Source organism: Pan troglodytes, chromosome 15, assembly GCF_028858775.2.
Source record: "Pan troglodytes isolate AG18354 chromosome 15, NHGRI_mPanTro3-v2.0_pri, whole genome shotgun sequence".
NCBI classification, from domain to species: Eukaryota; Metazoa; Chordata; class Mammalia; order Primates; family Hominidae; genus Pan; species Pan troglodytes.
The window spans coordinates 55,362,693-55,387,330 of record NC_072413.2 but is presented as its reverse complement, the minus strand read 5'-3'; the positions used below and the strand labels follow the sequence as shown (position 1 = coordinate 55,387,330).

Here is a 24,638-nt window from a genome sequence, read left to right as displayed (position 1 = left end):
TTTAGACCTTAGAGTGAATTTATGAAGTATTTCGAGTTCCACATAAGGCCCAAATAAAACAAACTCAGATACTTTTACAGTATTACTCTAAAGAATAATGTAAAGATTTGGCATGCATGATAAAAGTAATTTAGCAGTTAAATGATTAAAACAGATCATTTCATCCTTCCACTAAAATCCGAAAATCTTGACATACAGAAGTATTCACAGCTATTTAAAGCTCCTCACAAGACAGGGGCAAAAAGCTCTTTGGATATTGCTCTATTTTACTTTGGTGTCTTACCAAGGGTGGGATGGGGTGGGGGGAACATTACAGAGTGGCAGTGTACAGACAAAAAAGTAAATTAAAATAAAAACTGTCTTAGAAATAAACTGCTATGAAAAAGACTAAAAAGATAAACTTTCGACTGAACACATGCAAAATGTACCGATAACTGACATATGAGTTGACTGAGTACTTTTAGGAAAATCAAGTTCATGTTATTTTCAAATTTACTTTGTCAGAACACACAACAGTGATGACAATTATGTAATACTTCTTCCCCGTAACTCTTAGAAGAAAGGCAGGAAGCGGGAAACAATATATTGTTTGTTGCTGTTTTACTTAGTAGGTAAAAGCAAAACAACCCAATCATAAAATGCACACAGCTGTATCTAAAAGAAAAATGCAAACACAACTTAACCATACTTTATTTGACTGCATCTTATTTAGACAGCTTGCACATTTCAAATCCCATTAAATCTCTCTCCAAAAGGATATGGGACAATAGAAGAAAATTATGCAGCAATATCCAGTCAAACAGCAGTCCAATATTTTGAGATACACGTGATATTTTATAGATACTCAACTCATATCTGACGTCAATATAATTTATGGTTATGTTTTTACAAACCTGAAAGCCCTGTAACATTACAGCACTCATTTTAGTGATGTCATGGTGCACTGAAAAGTAACTCTGATGTACTACCAATTTGATTTCATCTATACTCCTGAAAAGTGATGAACTTCATGATTTTTAGACACCATAATAAATATACACATCCAGTCTTAGACATGTCAGCCAGTACCATAACACAGGGCAAGGTAAAGTTAAAACATGAAAAAACAAACTGCTTTACATAGATTTGTCGAGCAAGTGGGAAGGGTAATTTGGGAAAGAGGCAGAAAATATTAAAATCGATTTTTTGTTTTTTCTTATTTTGCTGGTTTCAACTTCAAAAACCACCGTCTGGTTTCTGATCTGTGGACTTTGCTAAAGTAGTTTCATCCCAATGTACAGGAAATACAGGAAATTATAATCAGCCCACACATCAAAAATGATAGTATACCCGTTAGCTTCTTCAATACTAACATATATAGCTTCATGGTAGCATGTATAAAAATGTTCAGCAGTACCAACTGCCAAACCAGTGTCAGTGGATAGTACAGTCAGTCCTAAAGAGGCAGCACCCCATTAAAAGAAAGTTGCATCTATTTTGCTCAGTTGTAGCCAAGTGAACCCATGCTACCAATTTCAGATAGAATTGTTTTAAGCTTATTTAAGAAAAACAACAGCCTATTATCAAAAAGTAAATTACTGTTTGAGGCTACTTCAACCTGAATGGAGTCTTTCAGTGTTGGTGCTGGGTTTTCATGCTAGAGGTTAAAATTTTAATCTACTTAAGTAAAAATTTTTTTGCATACCCAGTTAAAGACATAAGGCATACACTGACATTCAACATATACCAAACAATATGGCAACCATCTGACTTTTTAGTCACACAGTTAACGTCATCTTTACAAACACCCAACCAGTTCAGTCAATTTGGCAATTTTGGAGGAAAAGGTCAGTATGATGGTTTCATTGACAATCTGGCAAAAACACTAAAATGGTTGAACCAATGATCTATCTACTTTACAACCATCCCTATTAGTGATTTAAGCAAATATATGTTCATCAACCATTATGTATCAACCAGCAAGTCAAATATAAAGAAGTGAAATAAAATTTGATGACATAAATGTTTTAGTTCCATTTCCTTCATATTAAATAACAAAAGCATCACTATGATTGGTATTCTTCTAAATGCTAGTGCCTAAATGAAGTTTGACCAAAAACATATTGAAAGGCTGAGTACTGTGTGGTTACCATATTTTTATTATAACCAGTATTGTATTCTGCCCATTAAACTTTCAAGAGCAATATAAAAAGGAAAACATTTTCTTTAAAAATAAAGAACTATAAATAATCCCACCAGCAGAAAGTTTTTATTTTCAAATATAAATTGTGTATCTTTATTTTTAAAGTATTTGTTACTATGTTCACTTTCAAAACACTATACTGAGCAAAGAGCAGCTTTCCTTTAAAAAAAAAAAAAAAAAGGCAACAAACTTTCCTGAAAAGGGGCCTTTACCAACTGTTAATGGAGGTAGGGTTTTTAAAAATACAGTAATTAGAGCCACAAAATATATTCCAAACCAAATACTAGAGCAGAAGTAGAGCATATTCAAATGAAAACAACAACAGATTCCTACAGTTTTCACAGAGAATGAATCTTTTTTCTTATGGGTACCTAGGTTTTCCAGTTAAATTATCTATCACAGGTTTACTGACTCAATTGAAAGCAATTAACTGTAAAATTTGTTACATTGCACTGATTGGCCAAAACACAATGTAACTAATAAACATGGTGGCTGTTAAGAAAACCCACAGAACTCATTCCAAAAAAGATTTTCATTTCCCCCTTTTGTTTTTCTGGCAGAAGAAAAGCAAAGCTCCCCCAAGAATTTGCTCATACAAGTGAAAATAAAATAAAGCAGCTTAAAATGGATACAATGCACCTTGAAATTTATTTCCAAGACCAAGAACCTGAAGTGAAGCATTTTAAGAAATGAAAGCAATGTGAATCCAAATCAAGTGGGAAAAACAAATTCAGCTACTTTGTAAAAGCTGTTCTTCGCAGCGTAGCAGTAATTTTGATTAAATAAAATCATATCAATTTACACTAATTTTCTATTCTTTTCCAAAACTTCCCTTACTCTCAAAAGAAAAAGTGCATCTAAACCCCAGCAGTTCCCGGCTCCATCAACTTTTCTTATCTCTTTTGAGCCATTTCTCAATTTTCCAAGTAGATTCAACTTGTTACTGTAAGGAAAAAGGGACTTCTAAAGTAAACCATTCTTTCATTCACCTGAAAAAAGTATCCAAATTATAAAAATCTGAAATAATTTATCAAATTTAGAATTTAAATAAAAACAAAAGTTTGCTTGCAAAGGCCTTAAAGAAAAGGAAAAGATAGCATGCATTCAAAAACTAGAGATGAAGACAAATATACTTATCTACACAGGCACTGGCAGACAAAATTTAATTGTTACCTTTACTCATTGTAAGACATATCCACCCTACATTTTTTTCATTCACTAATCACTGAGGTACCAATATTCAAGAATGGAAAATTTAATATTGAAAAAATAAAACCTAAAACTGAAGCGTCTCCCTCACCCACTTCAGAAAACTAGGGCAGGTTTTGTGTGAAATGTTAGTATACTTAAAGACTTTTACAATCCACATTGGCTTTTTTAAGGAACAAAAATTATGTTCCACTTACTGGTTCTGTGATAAAATGATCACTGTGTAAATAACATTGTCAGCAGACTTTGCAAATGAACACATAAATCTTGGCTATCAACTGGCACATCTTGTTGGTACCAAAAGAACTCCTGAAGTTTAAAACAATCTTTTAATTCAGAACAAATGTGCCATGCCAAAGTGCAACAAATATTGTGCGACACTCAATGAGACACTGACAGGTAAGAGCTGCATGGAAATTACTAAATCCACCTGCAAAGCAATTCTGTACAAATTGCATTGCATGCAAAGGTCGATTCTGTGTGGATGAAAGTTGTTCCTTGATGTCAGTTTCTCAACGCAGCCACAGTTTAAGTCGCAGTGCATCGACTCCATTTAAATAGTATCTGAACAGCCTCTTATCTCGAACAAAACCAAGATTTTCATAAAGTTTCAAAGCGGACTTATTTGTTATTTCGGTTTCCAAAACAACCTTCAAAGAAATGAGAAAAAAACTAAGTTATAATTACACAATTTAAAAAATAATTTACCAACTAAACAATTTTTTAAAAAATCATACATTATTTTAAAAATTGATAGTGAAAACAATAAATAATATACAGAAAGAACTCAAAAACAGTCATCAAGATTGTAATATTATATTTGGGTCAAGGGCTTGGAGGACCACTGCAGATTTATCTTCTGTTCTACTGATTTGTGTGGTTTGAAATGTTTAGCAATGAGAGTATGTTTTATACTAAAACAAAGATTAATTATTTCCCTGTGGGGAAAGGTAAAATGACTAAAGATGAAAATAAAATCAACAATCAAAAGTGCTGGTTTATTTCCTTAAAATAATAAGCTATATTATTATAAGCAGCTATTCAGATTGACTTCCAACTTCCGTATTTTCATTAATATGTCATTTATTCTGGCAGTAACTACCATATTTGTCTGGAGTCTCGACCAGAGTCTGCAAACTATAGACTTTGGGCCAAATGTGCCTGCTGTTTTGTACATAAAGTTTTAGTCAAACAGCCATGTTTATTTGTTTACATGATGTCTGTGGTGGCTTTCTCAATACAAGGGCAGAGCTGAGCAGTTGCCACAAAGACCTATGGTCCACAAAGCCTAAAATAATTACTAGTGGGCCTTTTACCAAGAAAGTTTGCTGAATCCAGACAAGAGGTATTCAAAATGTTACAGTGTATCATAATCACCTGAAGGGTCTGTTAAAATAGATTGCTGAGCCCCACCCTCAGAGTTTATGAGTACGTTTGCAGTAGGACACAAGAATCTGCATTTTTAATATTTTTAAATTGCTAGATGATGATGTTGCTGCGGTCAAGGGACCACATTTTGAGAACCACTGGTCTATATAGCAAAGCTTAACAGAGGAACATATAGTATTAACTTTCATTTAAGTCTTTTGAAATATTACCGAGCCAGTGGCCCTGACAATGAATAACTGGTATTTTTGAAAACTGCGATTTTATTTTTACCTCCCTCTAACACCCTCTACCCCATCTTCCCAACTTTTACACACGTAGCTCTATTTGCCTTTTCAATTGTTTCTCAACTTATTTCATTGAGAACTATCAACACAGTGAGCCACAGTTACTATTGGGTGTCATAACCCTCAAGTGTTTGGAGTGGGTGGGGGGGAAATGGCAAAGTATAATTAAACAAAGGCCCAAGTGAAGCATAAGTCTCTTCCTGTTCTTTCTCAAGCTATCAAAAAGTCTGACAAGAATGCAAACAACTGATGCAAATAATAGAGAAAAGACAGTACCTCAACTTATATCCAAAATTGAACTCATAATCTGCTCTTCCTCCTCAATTCCATATCTCAGTAAACAGGATCACCCCCCACCACACCAATGCCTCAAACCTGAAACCCAGGAGTCATCTTTGAACCTCATTCCTCTCCAACCACCTATATGCATCCAAGCACTGATTATTGTCAATTCTCCCTCTTAAATCTCTAAGTGGTCCTCTTCTTTCTATGCTCGATATACCACGGTCCAAGCTGCCATTAACTCTCACTATAATTACAAGAGCCTCCTAACTCAAGAGGTCTCCCATTCTCTCTAGAGTTAGGGTGATGCTCTTGTTAATTCTCTACTTAAAACCGTTTACTGATTCCCTCTTGTCCTCAAGAGAAAGTCCACAATCTAAAAATAATATCAAGAGACATAAAAAGTCCATCAATATATTGGCCTCAGCTTTGCTTTAGGTCTCTCTCTTCTTGCTTTCCATGCTCAACACTGAATTTTCAGTTTCTGGAACCCACCATGATCTTTCCCACCTTAGAACATTCAAATAAACTGTTTTCTGTCTAGAAGAATGCTCTTCCTATCCTCCTCTCTTTTGGCCCTACCTTGTCACTTCCAGATTGGGTACAGTGCCCCTTTCCTTTTATATCACCCAGCAACATTCTGCACCGTTCCTATGACACATTCTTATTCAACATTTGATGAGTGGTATGTCATCTCTCCTAGCTGGTAAGCCCAACAACAGCAGGGACCAATGCTAAATCTAAACCTTTAAAAGATCTAAAATGAAGTAATTAACAGTTCAGGATCAAGAAAACACGCTCCTAAGAAAACCTAAAATACAAGTTGTACAGCAAACAAATTGGTTTAAGTAAACGTCAATTTCTTTCTGCACTTAAAAAAAACACAATTTGGCCAGGTTTGGTGGCTCATGTCTATAATCCCAGCACTTTGGGAGGTCAAGGCAGATCATTTGAGCCCAGGAGTTTGGGACCAGGTTAGGCAACGTGGTGAAAGCCCATGTCTAAAAAACCTTAAAAATCAGCCAGGTGTGGTGGTGTGTGCCTATAGTCTCAGCTACTTGGAGGGGCAGAGGTGGGAGGATCACTTGAGCCGAGGGGGTTGAGGCTGCAGTGAGCTGTGAGTGCACCACTGCACTCTAGCCTGGGTGACAGAGCGAGACTCTGTCTCAAAAAACAAATTAAAATACTCACACATACACACACAGACATAATTAAATTTCCAGTAACGTATGTCATACTAGAGTCTGTAACACCACAGTCTGGTCAATGCAAGTTTTTAGTTTTTAACAATTCTCTTGGGTAATTCCTGCAATTGTTATGAGGTCCGGCACCTAATTATAGCTAAAATGTTAAATCAAAGCAATTTAATATGAGAAACACTAAAGTCACAACAACTCAAAACTTGGAATTGATTTCACGTAAATAAAAAGTGACAATTTTAAAATATGACAGCTAATATTTATTGGAGCTGTACTATGTGCAATGTAAAGCATTCTATATGTATTATGTAGCTTTATTTTCACAATAACCCTATGAAATTGATGTGGTTATCCATTTTACAGATGAATAAAACTCAAGGCCACCAATAGAGCAAGGACAGAACAGAGTCCAATTATGAACTAAAGCTTAATAGTAACTACTCTACTGTACCTCCCCCTCATTTCCCAAAGTAAAGCAAAGCAGTGACTGGGAAATCTAACCTACTTAAGACAAGATGAAAGGGATTTTAAGTCCACCATCAATATTTAGCAATCTAAAATATTCCAAACACATCTGAGGCTACCACCACTACACAAATACACACTTAAAGTGTGGTTAAGAACTGAGTTCAAGTTTGTTTGCATCCTAATATATTAATGAAATGAAGCTCAATTACATAGAAAAAAGTTACACCAATGTCTAATCTAGTCAAAATGTAAAGATTCTCCTGGCACACTCATATTTTCTAAACAAAGAGATTCTTTCTTTAGAAAATTATTTGACACAACAGAAAAATGCCAGGATAAAGTAACTAATTTTTAATTCTTAAATTCTTATAAACATATTAAAAGAATATCTGGATTTATATTAGAAATTCACCATAAAATGAAGTTATTTTGGTCCTAAAGAAACTTGACAGAGTTGAATTCTACCTAACAGAAAAAAAAATTACAGTGAAATTCCACCGATCCTCTTAGCAACAGTAACAGACCATTATCAGGATAAGCCAAACCATTACAAAACATTACTGCTTAAGATAGTATTTTTTAATACTGTAGGCTGGAAGCTCCTGGAGAGCAGGCTTGTTCACTGCTAGAACTTTAGCACTACCACACTGTCTGGCACCTAGAAGCCCTTCCACTGCTATTTGCTGAATGAACAACAAACAGTACTGCTCTTCACAACGTATCTTTAAGATCAGAATTAACATCATGTTGCATAGACAAAGAGAAAGACCAGAAAAAGTTAAATGGCCTGCCTACAATCACACAACTGCCAAGTGACAGAAGATAAATATGGAAACCAGGTGTCTCATAATCAGTTATTAGGCCAAACTACTCACCCAAAATCCTTGCAGCTTAACTAACCCCACTGTATTCTGTTCTTTACCTTGCAGGCTCTATCACATAGCATAATGTTTCCAGTGAAACTAAAGATGTTTTTTATATATATACACATATATATAATTAGTAAATACATAATAAACACAATAAATATAGTCTAATTAAAAAGATAAAAAGTAATCTTTTATAATGGGGGAAAAAGAATGACTGTACCTTTTCTAAGTTGGACTTTTCTAATTTAGAAAAGTATAAGTTATTTCAAAAAATAACTTAGATCTCCTTGGCTCCTAATAATCTAATTTACTCATTAGTGCTAATGTGATCTATTTTATTCTTTTAATTGTACAAAATAGAGTCAGCTACTATATTATCTAAAATTTACCAAAATGTCTTTTGCATTACCTTTATATTGCTAGAAATAAGTAGCATTAAGTAGGTCAAGCAAATCAGGTTGTAGGGAAAGTCATGGGTTTGAATAGCAGATTGTAAACAGTCTGCCGCAAGTTACATGGCATACTATTTACAGAAGAAACTGTCTAGTAAAAATAAATGTACGCAACAAAAAAAGAATGGAAAGAAAACACCAAATTGGATGTGTGATACTGTTTGGCTGTGTCTCCACCCAAATCTCATCCTGAATTCCCATGTGCTGTGGGAGGGACTTGGTGGGAGGTAACTAAATCATGGGGCAAGTCGTTCCCGTGCTGTTCTCGTGAGTGAATTAAGTCTCACGAGATCCGATGGTTTTAAAAAGAGGAATTCCCCTGCACAAGCTCTCTTCTCTTTGCCTGCCACCATCCACGTAAGATGCGACTTGCTCCTCCTTGCCTTCTGCCATGATTTTGAGGCTTCCCCAGCCATGTGGAACTGTAAATCCAACGTGGTACTCTTTCTTTTGTAAACTGCCCAGTCTCAGGTATGTCTTTATCAGCAATGTGAAAACGGACTAATACAACGTGCTAGAAAGGTAGGTAGTGAACTCTCTTCTGTTTCCCAAGTTTTCTGCAATGTTCATTACGGTTTTTCAATGGAAAAAATGTCTTTAATATAAATAAGCAAAAATTAGATGACGTGATTTTCAACTAAAAATATTTTAAGATACTATAAATTCCATTAAGAAATCCTAATTCCACTGTATTCTGATCAGTTATCTCTGGCTATTCATATTCACAGTAATCGACCTAAAAACTCTTTGTGTGTGTGTGTGTGTGACGGAGTCTTGCTCTGGCCCCCAGGCTGGAGTGCAATGGCGCGATCTCGGCTCACTGCAACCTCTGCCTCCTGGGTTCAAGTGATTCTCCTGCCTCAGCCTCCCCAGTAGCTGGGATTACAGGCACGCACCACCACACCTGGCTAATTTTGTATATTTTTAGTAGAGACGGGGTTTCACCATATTGGCCAGGCTGGTCTCGAACTCCTGACCTCGTGATCCACCCACCTTGGCCTCCCAAAGTGCTGGGATTACAGGCGTGAGACACCGTGCTCAGCCTAAAACTCTAAAAACAAAACAAACAAACAAAACAAAACAAAACAAAAACAACCTTGAAGTTTTCAGAGATTAAGATTTTAAGGATATCAATGGCTTAAAAATCAAGGCACTATTCATCATACTGATACTGATCAATCACCTGCCCATATTCTAATTTACTTCAGGAAAAAAAGTACATAAATGTAAATGGCCACCAAGTAGGTTGATTTTAGGTACACAGATCCTATTTTAAAATCTACATCATAGAAAACTCATTCATTCTATATGTATTTATCTTATTCTTTCTTCTATTGTGAAACATGAACCTGAGATACTTGTCCTAGCCACTACACATCTGGCAGCCAGAGCGTGCAGGGGGTGTAAACAAATTTAAGCCAGATCAGCATACTGGTAATATATTTCTTACTCATCAAGTAACAAATCCACTTGTTTCTTGTTTTGATACTATAATTTTTTAGTCAGCTCCAAATACATAGAAAATGAAAAAAATTTTTAGCTATACTGTTTTAACATATGTCTAATTCTGATATGAAAAGTTGGGAAACTTACAGTAAGACAAAATGAAAACATCAATTAGACTAGGAACAGTGCAGCATTATTTGGAGAAAAACATCTACCTTTCAATTCTGTGATTACTAATAACTCTGGCTGAATACTCTGAGCTTAAAATGACTAGTAACAACAAAGAACAATATAAACACGACTCAAGGTCACAAATTCTGTATACAGAATAGAAAGTAAAAATTGTTTGATGTGCACAGTAAGGTTTCACGGAGATTTCCAAATGTATCTCTTTCTTTATGAGAGCCTCACTCTGTCTCCCAGGCTGGAGAGCAGCGGTGCAATCTTGGCTCACTGCAACCTCCGCCTCTCGGGTTCAAGCGATTCTCCTGCCTCAGCCTCCCGAGTAGCTGGGATTATAGGCGTGTGGCACCACGCCCAGCTAATTTTCGTATTTTTAGTAGAGACGGGGTTTCACCATGTCGGCCAGGCTGATCTCGAACTCCTGACCTCAAGTGATCCGCCAGCCTTGGACTCCCAAAGTGCTGGGATTACAGGCGTGAGCCACAGTGCCTGGCCAAATGTACCTCTATTAAAAGGTTCACAGATTTTAAAATCTCTATCTTTGTAAGAATTTTAAAAATAGCAGAATAACCTAAGTAGTAGAAAATCTAATTTAAAACCCTTCTGAAATGTCTTTCACAGATTTTCAGATAATTTGTCAAAATGTCTAAACCCTTTAAAAGAAAGGAAGGTTGGTCTAAATTAATGAAAGTGAAAGCACATGTTTATTTGCCTTTTCATTAATCGCTGTAATTTTGGAGATTTATCATTTCAAATGCATTTTAACAACTTGGTTAACCCTGAAGATGCCTTTTTAAAAAAAAAAATCCTACTATGAACAAAAATAAGACAATTGGTGTTTTTAGAAAGCATACAGAAAGTTCAGAGAGAAAGACAAGTTAACAACAATACAAGTCAAAATTTAAAAGTGCTTAAACAAGAAGAGAGAGGGATTACAAACATCATGCTGGAAGCACAGAACTGATCATTCAAAAAATATTTACGAAGCAGGTACTCTATCACAAATGTCACACTAAGCACTAAGAATACAGCAACAAACAAGAGAAGGCATCTCTGTCCTACATTGTGCTAAGGCACTGAACAAGTGAAATTAAGTGCAATAATTACAAAAAGAGTAGCAAAAATAACAGAAAAGTGCAATGGATTCTGTCCAGAAGGATCAAGAAAAACTTAAAGGAGTTGTTGGTATTTGAATTGGGTCTTAAAGACTAAAGTATTTTAACAAGCAAAGGAAAACCAAATAGCTACCATATCTTCTAAAGAGTAAACAAGAGTTCATATGGCAAATTATTCGATCTGAATAACGCTGGACACAGATAAGCAAAATTTTTATACCAAGAAAAAGTTATCTAATCCAGAGACAGAGGTATTCACAAACTGCAAAAACCATAATCATACAAAAGAAGAAAGTTCACAAAGCTATCCCTGATGTCAGCCTAAAGATTAAGTAACATTCATTGTTTCAAAAGAAAAAATGAATGAATCAGCATTAGCTTTTTAGGCTGGAAATGAAGTTTTTCTACCATAAAATATATCATTAATTTAGAATTTAACCTTGAGACCAAAACAATAAAAATCTTCATATCATTCCTGACATCTTTAAATGAAAAGCCAACACTATCCAAACCTTTGAACAGTTAAACAAAAGCACACAGCCTGCCTCACAAGTAGTAACTTAGGATAGCAAGTAGGATAACTCAGAAAAGGTTTAATCATAGGGAACATAATACTCTCTGCTCTTAACACCCCTGTTCACTGGATCTGTGGAAGATCAAAACATGATATATTATCCTGAAGATTTCTCCAAGCTGTTAAGCAACTTTTGTGAAACCTGACTTTTCTCGATGAGCTGACAAGCAGTGTGGCTATGGTCCAAACATGGACCTATACTCATGAACATATCTGATCCAATCCTCTCCTCGAAATTTCAGTTACCAGTCATGTAAAGCTTTGGCGACTGCACCCTTTGCATTATAATATTAAAAGCTGTGAACAATGTGAGATCCTTCAACACCTGTGAATTATTTCTTTGGAGTAAAATTAGATATTTTTAAATCCCAGGATGACTTCACTGTGCCACCCACTATGTCTGTAGGCCTTCTCATATAACCACCACTTAGAGTGGATCTGTCAGAATAGAGCCTAATGTGAACAAGAAGCCTGAGAATGCTCAGCAGTAAATCTCTATATTCTAACATGGAAATGCATTCATGAGATATTGTTAAAAGAAAAAAGCAATTATTATTGCTAATAATTACTGAATAAGAATTACTTCATTTGTATTTTTAAAAACTATATATTTGCACATAGGTGTGTTTAAAAAATGAGAGAAAGCATTTCAAACAGTTAACAGTAGCAACAGGCCAGGAGCAACGGCTCATGCCTGTAATCACAACACCTGAGAGGCTGAGGTGGAAGGATCACCTGAGGCCAGGAGCTGGAGTGGTCTCCAGCTGGACAACATAGCAAGACTCCCATCTCTACAAAAACAAAAACAAAAAAACAAAAAAAAAACCCCACAACAACAAACAACAACAAAAAACAGTAGCTATCAATGGAAAGATGGATAAAGAGTTGAAAAGCATGAGAATGGTAGAAGGGACTTTGTTAACAAAAACACATGCATACATATATCATATATGCTGACTGTGTATAAATTTGGTACCAAAACACTCCATTTCTTTTAAGTCACTAAACAAATTATGTATTAAGGTCAACCTTTTAAAAAAACTTACCCAATTTCACATATTTTGAGAATTCTCTAAGGCACATCTGACCTCTAATAATAAAGACAATTGCTACTTCTATTACTCATAAAAGTACTAGTACAACTCTGCTCCTCCTTAGTCACCACTGCTATGTTAAAGACATCTACACTTCTCTAGTTTATACTTGTTCCCTTCCACTCTGTGCAACAGTAAATGCTAACATTCCCAATCATCACCAATATTTATCATGCACCTACTATATGTAGAAACACCGTGCAGTAGGATACAAAGAAATATCTGCCATCAGACCTTACAAACAAGCTGAAGAGAGAAAATGCTCTTATGTTAATGCGCAGATAGCTCTACTCTTTAAAAGTGGTTGTCTTCCCCCTAGCCAACACTGTCATTATTTAATTCTGAAAAGATTATTTTCAAGTGTGAAATGTCCTCCATATAGACTGACAGTTTCCCATTGTCAGAAACTAAGGCCAATATGTAAGCAAATTATAACAGAGTCTGTAATAAGAGCTACCTTAAATAACTGATGATAAAGCCTCTGAATACCAAAATTGTGTACTGAAAATGTCTAAGATTCCCCCCACACATTTTGAAGAAATTTTAGCTCCATTTTAAAATTTGTTCTAGGTCAAAAATTCATGTGTTTTTAAATGGAATATAATTTTCCCCACAAGCTGCATTTGTATAGTAACACTGCAATGAAATCTGCAATAAATTATAAAATATTTATTAAAAATACCCAGTAAGAATAATGCCCAGATAAAAAGTATTAAACATTTTTAAAGACTTACCTCATCACAGTCTCCCTCAACCATGGCATATATAGCTTTCTTAACCAAGTTAGTACCTAGAATATAGATCTGAGTATTAATGAAGGAAAAATGTATTTCTTAAAGATAACCTAAATTATAATATTCGTAAGCACAGAAATGTCAAATGCTAGTTTCTATCTTGAATCCAGATACACGGATTACCTCAAATTAAATGGGAAAAATTTTAGCTATAAGCTAAGAGAAGCCAACAGAACCTATACATAACAGTATGTTTCCTCTTGAAAGACCTATCTCCCAATATACTCCTTTTTCTCAGACATAATTATTTGCCACAAGCAGGAGTTTGTTCTATTGTGTTTGAAAGCAGTAGGAAAGCGAAAGAGAAAAAGACAAGATATGGTATGGCCAGAACAACCCAGGAACTCCCCACGAGTTGGCCAGAATTTACTGCATAACCCGAGCTGATCTCACCAAAGATCCTTCAAACTCCCCTGGACACAAGGGACAAGACAACCTCATCAGAACTGCTGTTACCCACAGTAGGTTCCTATAAACTTTACAGTGAGCACGATGAAGTCTGGCAAGTCTGGCACTCCCAATGACGTCAGTGGTGTGTCTGTAAATGTCTAGCAAAATGTATCCTAGTTTAGGGTCAAATATAATTGGTATATTAAAAGGGAAAAAATTTGCCAAATCTGATTTTAAGAGCAGACAGACAAATTTTATTTAAAAACTCTTAGGCTGGGCGCAGTGGTTCACGCCTGTAATCCCAGCACTTTGGGAAGCCAAGGCAGGTGGATCACTTGAGGCCAAGAGTTCAAGACCAGCCTGGCCAACATGGTGAAACCCCGTCTCTATTAAAAATACAAAAAATTGGCCAGGCGTGGTGGCTCACGCCTGTAATCCCAGCATTTTGGAGGCTGAGGTCATGGCAAAACCCCATCTCTACTAAAAATACAAAAAACTGGCTGGGTGCAGTGGCTCAGCCTATAATCCCAGCACTCTGGGAGGCCAAGGTGGGCGGATCACCGGAGGTCAGGAGTTCAAGACCAGCCTGGCCAACATGACGAAACCCCACCTCTACTAAAAAATAAAAAATCAGCCAGGCATTACAGGTGGAGGGTGCCTGTAATCCCAGCTACTTGGGAGGCGGAGGCAGGAAAATCACTTGAACACAGGAGGCGGAGGTTGCAGTGAGTCAAGATCATGCCACTGCGCTCCAACCTGGGCGACAGAGTGAGACTATCTCAAAAAAATAATTAAAAAAAAAATAATAAATCAGCTGGGTATGGTGGTGTGTGCCTGTAGTCCCAGGTGCTTGGGAGGCTGAGGCACAAGAATTGCTTGAATCTAGGTGCTAGAGGTTGCAGTGAGCTGGGATCACACCACTGCACTCCAGCCTGGGCAATACAGCAAAGCTCTGTCTCAAAAAATAATAAAATTAAATTAAAAACTCTTAATTTTCAAGCCATGCATACAAGTATGCACGCATTTTATGGCCCAAACAAAGTATGTCTGAAGGCCAGGATGCAACCCAAAAGCCACTGGTTTCTGCCCTCCAAACTAGCCAAACAATTGGCTATAATTTATCATGAGTCCTTATCAGTGCTTTTTAATGCATCAAAGGCTCAAACTTAGTCCATAAAACAAGCCCAATTCATTAAAAATCTTAGTGGAAAGCTATAACACTGCAATAAAGTTGGCTAAACCTAACATATTAAGTAAACCTATTTATAGTTACTTCTCATGATACCTAGGACCGTGTGTGAGTCTTAGGTTGGACAATAACACTTAATAGTTTTTTAAAAACATAAAAGTGAAAAAACTGCTAATGATTAAATACTAGTACAGGTATTAAACTTTTTTTTATGAATACTCAGCTAAAGCACATCACAAAATTTGACATGCTTAGACAAATGCTTGTCTACCCAATTCTCCACTGTGAACAAAGAGCCACTACGTCCTAGAGAATAGAAGAGTGGTTTTTTGAAACGGAGTCTTGCTCTGTCACCCAGGCTAGAGTGCAGTGGCACACTCACTGCAACCTCCACCTCCCGGGTTCAATCAATTCTCCTGCCTCAGCCTCCTGAGTAGCTGGGATGACAGGTGCCCACCACCACTCCCAGCTAATTTTTGTATTTTTAGTAGAGACAGGGTTTCGCCATCTTGCCCAGGCTGGTCTTGAACTCCTGACCTAGTGACTCACCTGCCTTGGCCTCCCAAAATGCTGGGATTATAGGCGTGAGCCACCGCACCCGGCACCTGGTGGCCTATTGAGTTTTATGGCGTCATTTAAATGACAAAAGTTATCTAACCCAGCCATAGAAGAGTGGTTCTTAATCAGGCTTACATCACAGTCACCTAGGGAAGCTTCAGCCCCACCTCTGACAAGACAAACAAGAGTCTCAGGGTGAGGGGCCCAAATACGTGTTTTTAAACCACCCACATGATTCTAATGATCATTATAAATCATGAGTGTTAAGATTAACTAAACATGTCAGGAAAAGTAGACCCAACAAAAAATTAAGTTTGGGAATTACAAGAAACAATCAATTCTCATCTCCTGATCTTTCCTGAATTGCAATATATAGTTGATGACTAGCACCAAGTAATGGTAACAATTTGTCCATAATTTTGGCTTGACTGAGGTCCACTTAACCCAAATACAGACAAGTGCTTGAAGGCTGGGATGAAGGACCATCATAACGTAATTATAAATTGCAGTATTTCTTGTGGTACTTAGCATAATGCAAAGCATTTTGAATGTGATTTAAAAAAATCTGCAGGTGAAAGCTGATGATCGGCTACTTGTTAAAAAGAAAAACTGTCAAACAAAACGTTAATAAAGAAAAAAATTCATTTTAAGAACTTTTTAAAAATACCATTTTGAAATTAAAAATTAAAACCCGCCTTAATTTTCTTCCCTTAGTTTCTTTCATTTCTACATACTTACATTTAAGTCTTTTATTTCAAAACACAACAAAAATGAAAATAGCTTAGGCATTCTTTCCATAAAATAATATTTTTCTTACCAATGCCATTTCTCCTGTATTTGGAATCCACGGCTAACATGGCTATATAACCTCTGCGGAACATCTTTTTGTGCATATCCAACTTGCAAACGATGGCACCTACACACTCCTCCCCTACCATGGCCTTAAAAATAAACAAACAGTTATGAAGAATACATTGCCATCAGGTACTGCACAATTATCCAGAGAAAACAACAACCAACCATTGGTAAGCATTTTCGACAGGGGAAGATAATGGGAACTCTTGCAAGACAGCAGTCACAGAAGTTTCAGAAATCTAAATCCCCTAATTCCTTTAAATGTTCTAGTGTTAAAATTTCTCAATATTCTTTAGAACATGAATTTTTTATGCTTACTATTAAAGCCTAGGGAAAAAAGACAAGATTCCACAAGGTAAACATTCAAGTACTTTATAAGATTACATATGAGGTGCTTAAAATCACAATTATTTGCAACAAAGACCTACCTAAGGTTCTGGAAGGGGAAATATGCAAAAAAAAAAAAAACGATTATAAAGAAAAAATCTATTCATTAGGACATAAAATATTGTTAAAACTTGCCCATCAGCAGAATGTAAATTTAAATATATTCAGTTAAATTTAGTAATAATGGCCAGGTGCTGTGGCTCACGCCTGTAAACCCAGCACTTTGGGAGGCAGGCGCAGGCAGATTGCTTGAGCTCAGGGATTTGAGATCAGCGTGGGCAACATGGCAAAACCCTGTCTCCACCAAAAATACTTAAATTAGCCAGGTGTGGTGGCATGCACCTGTAGTTCCAGCTACTTGGAAAGCTGAGATAGGAGAATGGCTTGAGCCAGGAAGGCAGAGGCTACAGTGAGCTGAGATTGTGCCACTGCACTCCAGCCTAGGTGACAGAGTGAGACCCCATCTCAATAAAAGAAAAAAATGAAAATAAATTTAATAATAAAGTTCTAGTGAAAGCCAGATATAATACATATTTACACCTGAATGGTAGATTTCGATCAGAAAAAAAAATTAACAATTTTCAGAAAAAGCACAGTTTATAAGGTATTGCTTAGACCATACCCAAGAGATTTTTGTTAATATATGTAAATGTAGCATAGTCTCATTTTTAGGATACTCCTGACAGTGTGGATAACTGTCATAAAGCTCTCAGAATATTTATAGTTCAAAATCAAAGCTTTATGTTAAAAGCTTTAATTTTACAGAAATTTCTATTTTAATAAAAACGTACAGCTTTCCAGAGTATTAAAAGCTACATGTTAAATTCTAATCATCCCCCATTTTCATTAAGATTTCTAGTGTTACCACTGAAAATGTTTTTCAAAAATTCCAATGCTGATAAAAAGTTCTAGTAACACAGTATTTCTGGTAAATATAAATAGGGCAGTATCTCCAACTGTTTAAATAATGTGTCAGTAAGAAGTCTGTTTTCCATAAATTAACTTTCCAGAAGAAACTATTTCAACAAAAGCAGAAATGAGTCAAAAAACTAATAAGTAACGTCCAATTTATAATTAATACATATTTTAAATTTGTGACTTTTTTAGTCTGTCATTCTGTAAATTGATTAAAAGGCCTTTTTTTAACTGTGGAGAAATCTTTTCAGCAAGATAATTCTAATCCATTTCATGCAAACCTAAACTAGGTCGGAAAAATCCTTTTGAAGGAATATGAAATTCAACAACCCACGCTAATTCATTTCTGGTTTATCACACATTCCAAAACTATTTTGGGTCAATAAACCTCTGAAATTGTTATTTCTAATTTTCTCCCTCACAATACATCAATCTTTTAAAAAAATTTTTTAAACAAAGACCTGAAGTATGCACAAAAATCGCCTCGACCAACTCTGAAAGCTTTTTCTGATTTGAAACTCACTTCAAATATATGTGCGTATATAGACACGTATACATACATACACATACATAAAATTATCACAGACCAAATGGTATATTTAAAAGGGCCAGAAAAAATTTTGGCCTGACCTCATAAGCCAGGCTCAGGTGAAATGAAAACCTGTATTAGATTGATGATACAAACCTCAGAATAGCTACACCTTATATAAAATTATCCAAAAATGAGGAAAAATTAAAACCATTAAACACAATACAACTGGACAGTACTTTCAATCTGAACAGGAATTTCAAACAAATCTTTGTCCTTTGAGCATGGAATAAGCAAACAAAATATTGAATTAGTTCATTCTTAAGACCTGATTTCTTCCTAATTTAGAATCTGTAGGAGCAAAAATCAAGCTGTATACATCATCTAAAAAGCCCAATATATCATACACCATTACGATGACATTAGTAGTGAAGACCAATGCTGCATTTTTTTTTTCCTGATAAACTACTCATGAATATATGGTACATTTACAGGAATCACTAAATTGCTTGTCAATTTTTCCAAATAAAAGCTCTGCATATACATTTGGAATTCACGCTATTAAATGTATTTTTTCAAGGATGGGAACTGAAAAATCCCCGGCAAGATTAAGACTTAACACTACAAGGCCAAAGGGTTGTCAGTCTATAAAACTATGAAAAAAATAAAGTGAGAGATTCCCAAATTCTAGAACACTACAAATAGAAAACTGGAGGAAGCCAAAAAGTTAAATTTAAAACAAATAAACGAAGTACTATGTTACATTTGCTGAGAGTAAGTTTAAGAACTTCAAAAAGATACCAACAACTGAAAATGTTACTATGAAAACAGGTAAAGATAAAATGGTTAAGTACAGAGTAACTGAAAGTGTCTCACATTTGTCCTTTTTTTTTTTTTTTTTTTACATCTTTTACAATTAGGAAGAATCATAATAAGCTATCATTTTTATTAATCAAGTATTGGCAATTTTGTAAGGTTCAACCCCATATATTCCATTGACCCATTACAGGTTATCCACAGAAAACGGAACATTTTGGAGGTTTCTAATCTCTTGAGATTGATGTAAGGGCAACTGTCCCTTGGTGAAGATAACTTGGTGACACAATAATCTTCACTGAATGGATCAAGGGTATGTCATTTTTCAGGTTCTTGTTTGTTACCATAATGAGGGGCCAGGAGAACTGGGTTCTAGCTTTACCCTTCCGACGGTAAATATCTGGAGATTGAAACATTTTAAGTCACTTTGGTTCTTAACTTCTTTTCAATCAAAAAACAAAACAAAACCTACCCCTCTGTCAGTAAATATCTGGAGATTGAAACATTTTAAGTCACTTTGGTTCTTAACTTTTTTTCAATCAAAAAACAAAACAGAACAAAACCTAAGTTGGGCTAGATTATCTCTAGGATGGCTTTCAGTTCTAAAAGGATATGATTTAAAATAAACAGACATTTACGCATCTGTATTTTTTAAAAAATAGTTCCTACGGGAAACTTAAATTTAAAAGTATGCCAAGATAAAGGCTTCAGTTTTAAATGGCCTGGTTGTTTTTTTACTGTTTTATTATTGTTTAATACCTCCTGATTCATACTTGCACCAGTAAATCTTATAGGTCAACCACTTGTGCATATCGCAATTCTAGATACTCAGAATATTAAACAAACTTGAGCTACTAAAGGCTAACATACACATTAGCTGGTGAATTGGGAGGGTTCTACATAAAATCAAATCTAAAGTTTACTGATATTGTTGACCAGAGTCTAAAATAGCAGACAAGTTGAGAGAGGCTTAGGTAACTACCAGGACTCAAAGTTGACTAAATATCATATACACAACTATTTCCTGGAATTGACAGAAAAACATCTATTTCAACTTGAAATGTGACTCAATCATCTACTTCTGTGGGTTAACTTACAACTAAATCTACAATTTTTAGCAATTACAGTGGCATTTGATATGACATTTATAATAGTGCTATAAATCATTTTCTCATATTCATTGACACAGACATGTCTTAGAACTATTCTGATACAATGCTTAGAATACTGAAAGAGCAGTTTTCAAGAATATAAAGTAGTACCCACAGTTTTAACAAATGTACTGAATTGAAGTTTAAGCAAGTTAAGACAGAAAATAGAACTACCATTATCTACGATACCCAGGTTACATTTTCAAATTATCACCAAGCTAGAGAATCAAAAAGATAAGTATTGTCAAAATATCTTGCAGGGAATTACCAAGTGAAACTAAGCCAATGCTAAAACATTAAGTAATGGTGGCTTTTCCCTTCACATATTAAAAAATATTCCTTAAAAGGATGTCATCTTTCTGTAGTAAAATTCAACAGAAACAACATGCTTGTGAGCACATGATACAAAGCATACACCTGCAGTCAACGTTTAAGTTAAAGGGTTCATACAGACTGAAATGGGTCAATATTATTGTGAAGAAATTACTGGTACTGCCAATACTATGTTAATTTTTAAAAACCGTCCAAAAGTCTTTCACTTACGTGTAATATTATTGTCAATTATACTCTACACAAGCCAGTGTTACTAGTGTTTGGCCACATCTACAACCAGTTTCTTAAATTAAAAAAAAAAAATCAGATCGGTAACAATTTCACACAAGTTTTCTACATTCCACAAAAGGGTATTTTGTTCAAGTTTCAGGAGTCTTTCAGCCACCAGAAGTGTTAGTAGCACTTTCTGGAATGGAGTACCAGAAAGCAGGCTGGCTACAACTGTTAATTGTCCAGTTGAAGTAAAGAGAAACATCTCCATAATTACCGAAAATGCTTGTAAGATTTAATTCTCCAATATGACCACACCAAGTTTGCTGACATCCATGTTCACCACAACATGTTTATGCATACACTCTTCCCTGATTATGGTTGTAATCGAGAGACTAATAAGGCCTGTATCTGAACAGAACCATGTTCAAATTAAATGACTGTAAAGTGTTTGAGGATGCGGGCGGGTAATTAAAGACGGTTAAACACGATTATAATCTAATGTAAACAAGACACAAGACCCCCACCCACCCCAGTGAAACACGCCACCATACAGGCTTGCTGCAGTTACACTAGTATCACGTTAACCCGAATCATGAAGTCTTACCTTCAAAACAATTTCATTAAATAACTAGGAATGTGTACAGCACTTGACATCATATAACGTACTATGATACGCAGCAGGAGATATCCACTGCCACATTCTGGGCCCTCACTCCCTGCCCCGCACAGTCTCGATCACTGCTGGGTTCACCCTCTTTTTATTCTATCCACTTACCAAGAAGCACAGCTGTGGCCAGTTGTGGATAAAATATCTATAGGTATAAATGGAGTAGGGTTCGGACAGATCTTTGGTGATCAGTCTCATGATATCGGGCATTTGTAGCTCGGATTCATATCGGACATATCGTATCGTCCGATCCTCCCCAGGCTCAACCTCCCTGCCCGAAGGGCTTCTTAAGCTGCAGTCGGCGGTCAGGGACGAAGACAGCAGCCGCACCTGCTCGTCTTCCTCCTCCTCCTCCTGCTCGGTGCCCTCGGCCAGTCCATTGCGGGCCGCCGCGGGATCGCTCGCCGCCGCTGCCTCCACCGGGCTGGGGACCGCAGTTCTTGCATTATTAGAGAGGGAGTGAGGGGGCCTCTCGCCCGAGTGTACCCCGGCTCCTTTTGTTGCAGTCGCTCTGGGGCCTCCGTCAGGGGTGGCTGTGGTCGCGGCCACCTCTGCTACGCTCAGGACCTTGCTCTTGAGGGAGGCGGCCGCCCGGAGGTGCCGCAGTTCGGGGCTAATCAATCCGTTGAGCTGCTGCTGCTCCTGCGGCGGCTGAGGGCAGCGGAGGCACGGATGCCCCTTGGCCGCCACCGTCGCCGACTCTCCGCCCGCCGGGCTCCTGCTGCCGCCGCCTTCGTGCTCTTCGTCGTCCTCCTCGTCCTCGCTGCAGCAGGCGAGGGCGGCCCCCGCCGGGAAGGGACAGCGGGGCTCGACCGCCGCCGGGGCCGGAGGTGCTGGTGGTGGGAGGAGGCTGCTAGGCCCAGGCGGTACCTCCGCCATCCTAGAAGCGACACAGACCGAGAGGGGAGGCCATGAAACCCGGCCGAGGAGCGCGGAGAACAGGGGGCGACGGATGGGGGGCGGCCGAGGTGGGGGGAACAAAGGCAGAAACCGTCCCTCACGGAGCTGCCCCCCCAATTCCCCGCCACCCCCCCCGCTCTTCAGCGCCGCCCAGCTGCTCAGCCGGCCACCGTCCCCGTCCGCCCGGGCCCACCCGCCAGCCCTGTCACTCGCAGCCCCTCCTCACGGCTCACCCCGCACGGGTCCCCGCCGCCGCTGCCGCCACTCCTCTTCCTCCGCCACCACCGCCGCCTCCTTCGCAGCCGCGGCAGCCTCCACAGCCGCCAAGGTTCTCACTCAGCCGCCGTCGCCGTAAAGCGCCTCAGCTGTTACCCCGGGTAAAGTTTCCTGGGCCTGGCTTTACGACACTTCCCTGCCTGCCGGCTGCCCGGGCCAAGAGAGAGGGGCGTGGAGGGAGGTGACCTGTGGAGGGGCGGGGACAAAGGTGTCTCCTGCGGGCTGCGGGGAAGGCCGCGTGCTAGTGGGTGGGGCTGTGGGGCCGGGAAGTTGCAGAGGGCTTTGGAGTCACAGGCTCCCAAACCCTCTTCCTCGGTTTAGGGGCGCCTCAACCTGCGTTGCTTGCCACGCGGGGCCGGGGAGGGATGGACCGGGCAGGCGCTCCCTGCTTAAAGTCTACCGCGCACTCCGAGCTGTAGCGAATCTCGCCAATTCGGGGCCTGTGGAACAAGCCGTTTACAAGTCACCTAAAAATGCCCTTTTAAAGCTGCACAGCGTTTAATGTTTGCCCTGACCAGGGGCAAGGAGGATGGGGGAGGAGCGATTAAAAATGGAGCAAATCAGAGAAGCCGACCGAAAAAGAAAGGAAGATTTGAGCTGTGAAAATACGGGGATGGCTGTCGAAACGTGGTGGTTTGCAGTGTGAATTAAGTTCAGCTGGCCCTTGCCACTTTGAGGCAAGGGAGTCAGCCCTCTTCCTCTCCCTCCTTACTCTGCTCCTCGCACCCAGTAAAATTGGAGGCAAAAGTGACTGACAGGTGTTGGGCAATTGCTAGCACACCTGGGGAAGGGTTAGAGAGAGGTGGTGAAAGAGAGTGACCAGGGCTAAGAAGCACACTCCTAAACTTGTGACACAAATAGGTTAGGAAGCACTGGTAAACAGGTGGCCTGATCCTCCCAGGGGATCTGCCTATCGAGTGCAAAGGGGATAGAACTTGAGCTTGTGGCTGGGCGCCTTCTGCTCCAGTCCACAATTGACTCCCGGCAGGTCTGAGCTGAGACAGGTAGTGTAACTCACCCGCTCACTGAACAAATTCGGTTTTGTTAAAAACCTGATTTATAGAGCTGGTCTGGTGTGCCGCAGATGGACGTTTTCAATATATAATTCTATGACGGAACACGTTTGCAACTTTTTGCCGTAATCTAAACTCTATGTATAAAATATTTATTATGCTCGCAGATTCTGTGCCTCTGAAATCCAGACAGAGCACAACTGGGATGGCTTTTCTCTACTCCATTATGCGTAGAGCTTCAGTTGGAAGACTCCAAGGCTGAGGAGTAGAATTATTTGAAAACTTCACTTTCACCGCTGATGGTTGATGCAGGATAAAGGCTGGAGGCCTCAGTTCTAGTCCATGTAGACCTCTCCCGGTGGTCTTTTAGCATTGATTGGTTTGGGCTTTGTCACAGCCTGGTGGCTGGGTTCCACGGCAAGTATCGTGCGAGAAAGTCAATCAGAAGCATATTACCCATTATAACCTAGCCTTAGAAGTCATGTAGTCTCTAGCCAGGTGCGGTGCCTCACGCCTGTAATCCTGGCATTTTGGGAGGCCCAGGCGGGAGGATCTCTTGAGGCCAGGAGTTCGAGACCAGCCTGGCCAACACAGTGAAACCTCATCTCTGCCGAAAAATACAAAAATTAGCCGGGCGTGGTAGCTCATGCCTGTAGTCCCAGCTACTCAGGAGGCTGAGGAGAATCACTTGAACCCGGGAGGCGGAGGTTGCAGTAAGCCGAGATTGCGCCACTGCACTCCAGCCTGGGCAACACAGGGAGACTCCCTCTCATGAAAAAGAAACAAAAAACAAGTTATGTAGTGTCAGTTCTGCTGCATTGTATCTAGGCAGACACAAAATTATATCCAGTTTTGACAGGAGGGGAAATAGACTCTACTCTTGGTGGAGAGAGGCGAGGTTCTCAA

General features: G+C 38.4%; 2 protein-coding genes across 7 annotated transcripts in view; one reads left to right on the top strand and one right to left on the bottom strand.

Moving 5' to 3' along the window:
- Window positions 1-674: 674 nt before the first annotated feature.
- Window positions 675-22,818, bottom strand: NAA30 (N-alpha-acetyltransferase 30, NatC catalytic subunit). Its single transcript, XM_001164011.6, has 5 exons — window positions 22,677-22,818; window positions 21,652-22,423; window positions 16,495-16,618; window positions 13,481-13,536; window positions 675-4,041 (listed from the first exon to the last, which is right to left on the bottom strand). Exons 2-5 carry the CDS (start codon window positions 22,420-22,422, stop codon window positions 3,904-3,906), a joined length of 1,089 nt encoding a protein of 362 aa, XP_001164011.1. The 5' UTR covers window position 22,423; window positions 22,677-22,818; the 3' UTR covers window positions 675-3,903.
- The window catches only part of LOC104002047 (basic proline-rich protein-like), a 114,412-nt gene continuing 112,191 nt past the window's right edge, over window positions 22,418-24,638 (top strand). For all 6 annotated transcript variants that reach the window (XM_063792934.1, XM_063792936.1, XM_063792935.1 and 3 more), the window contains exon 1: window positions 22,418-22,820. In XM_063792934.1, coding sequence (XP_063649004.1) covers window positions 22,455-22,820 — 366 coding nt within the window. In that variant the 5' untranslated portion in view covers window positions 22,418-22,454. The remainder of the gene's footprint in view (window positions 22,821-24,638) is intronic.

Excerpts from the sequence above, each read along its gene's own strand:
- NAA30 (XM_001164011.6), bottom strand. The coding sequence starts at position 22,422 with ATGGCGGAGGTACCGCCTGGGCCTAGCAGCCTCCTCCCACCACCAGCA. Across the intron at positions 16,619-21,651 it reads GGCCACAGCTGTGCTTCTTG|GCCATGGTAGGGGAGGAGTG; the intron begins GTAAGTGGATAG and ends TTTATTTTTAAG. Across the intron at positions 13,537-16,494 it reads ATACAGGAGAAATGGCATTG|GTACTAACTTGGTTAAGAAA; the intron begins GTAAGAAAAATA and ends TCTATATTCTAG.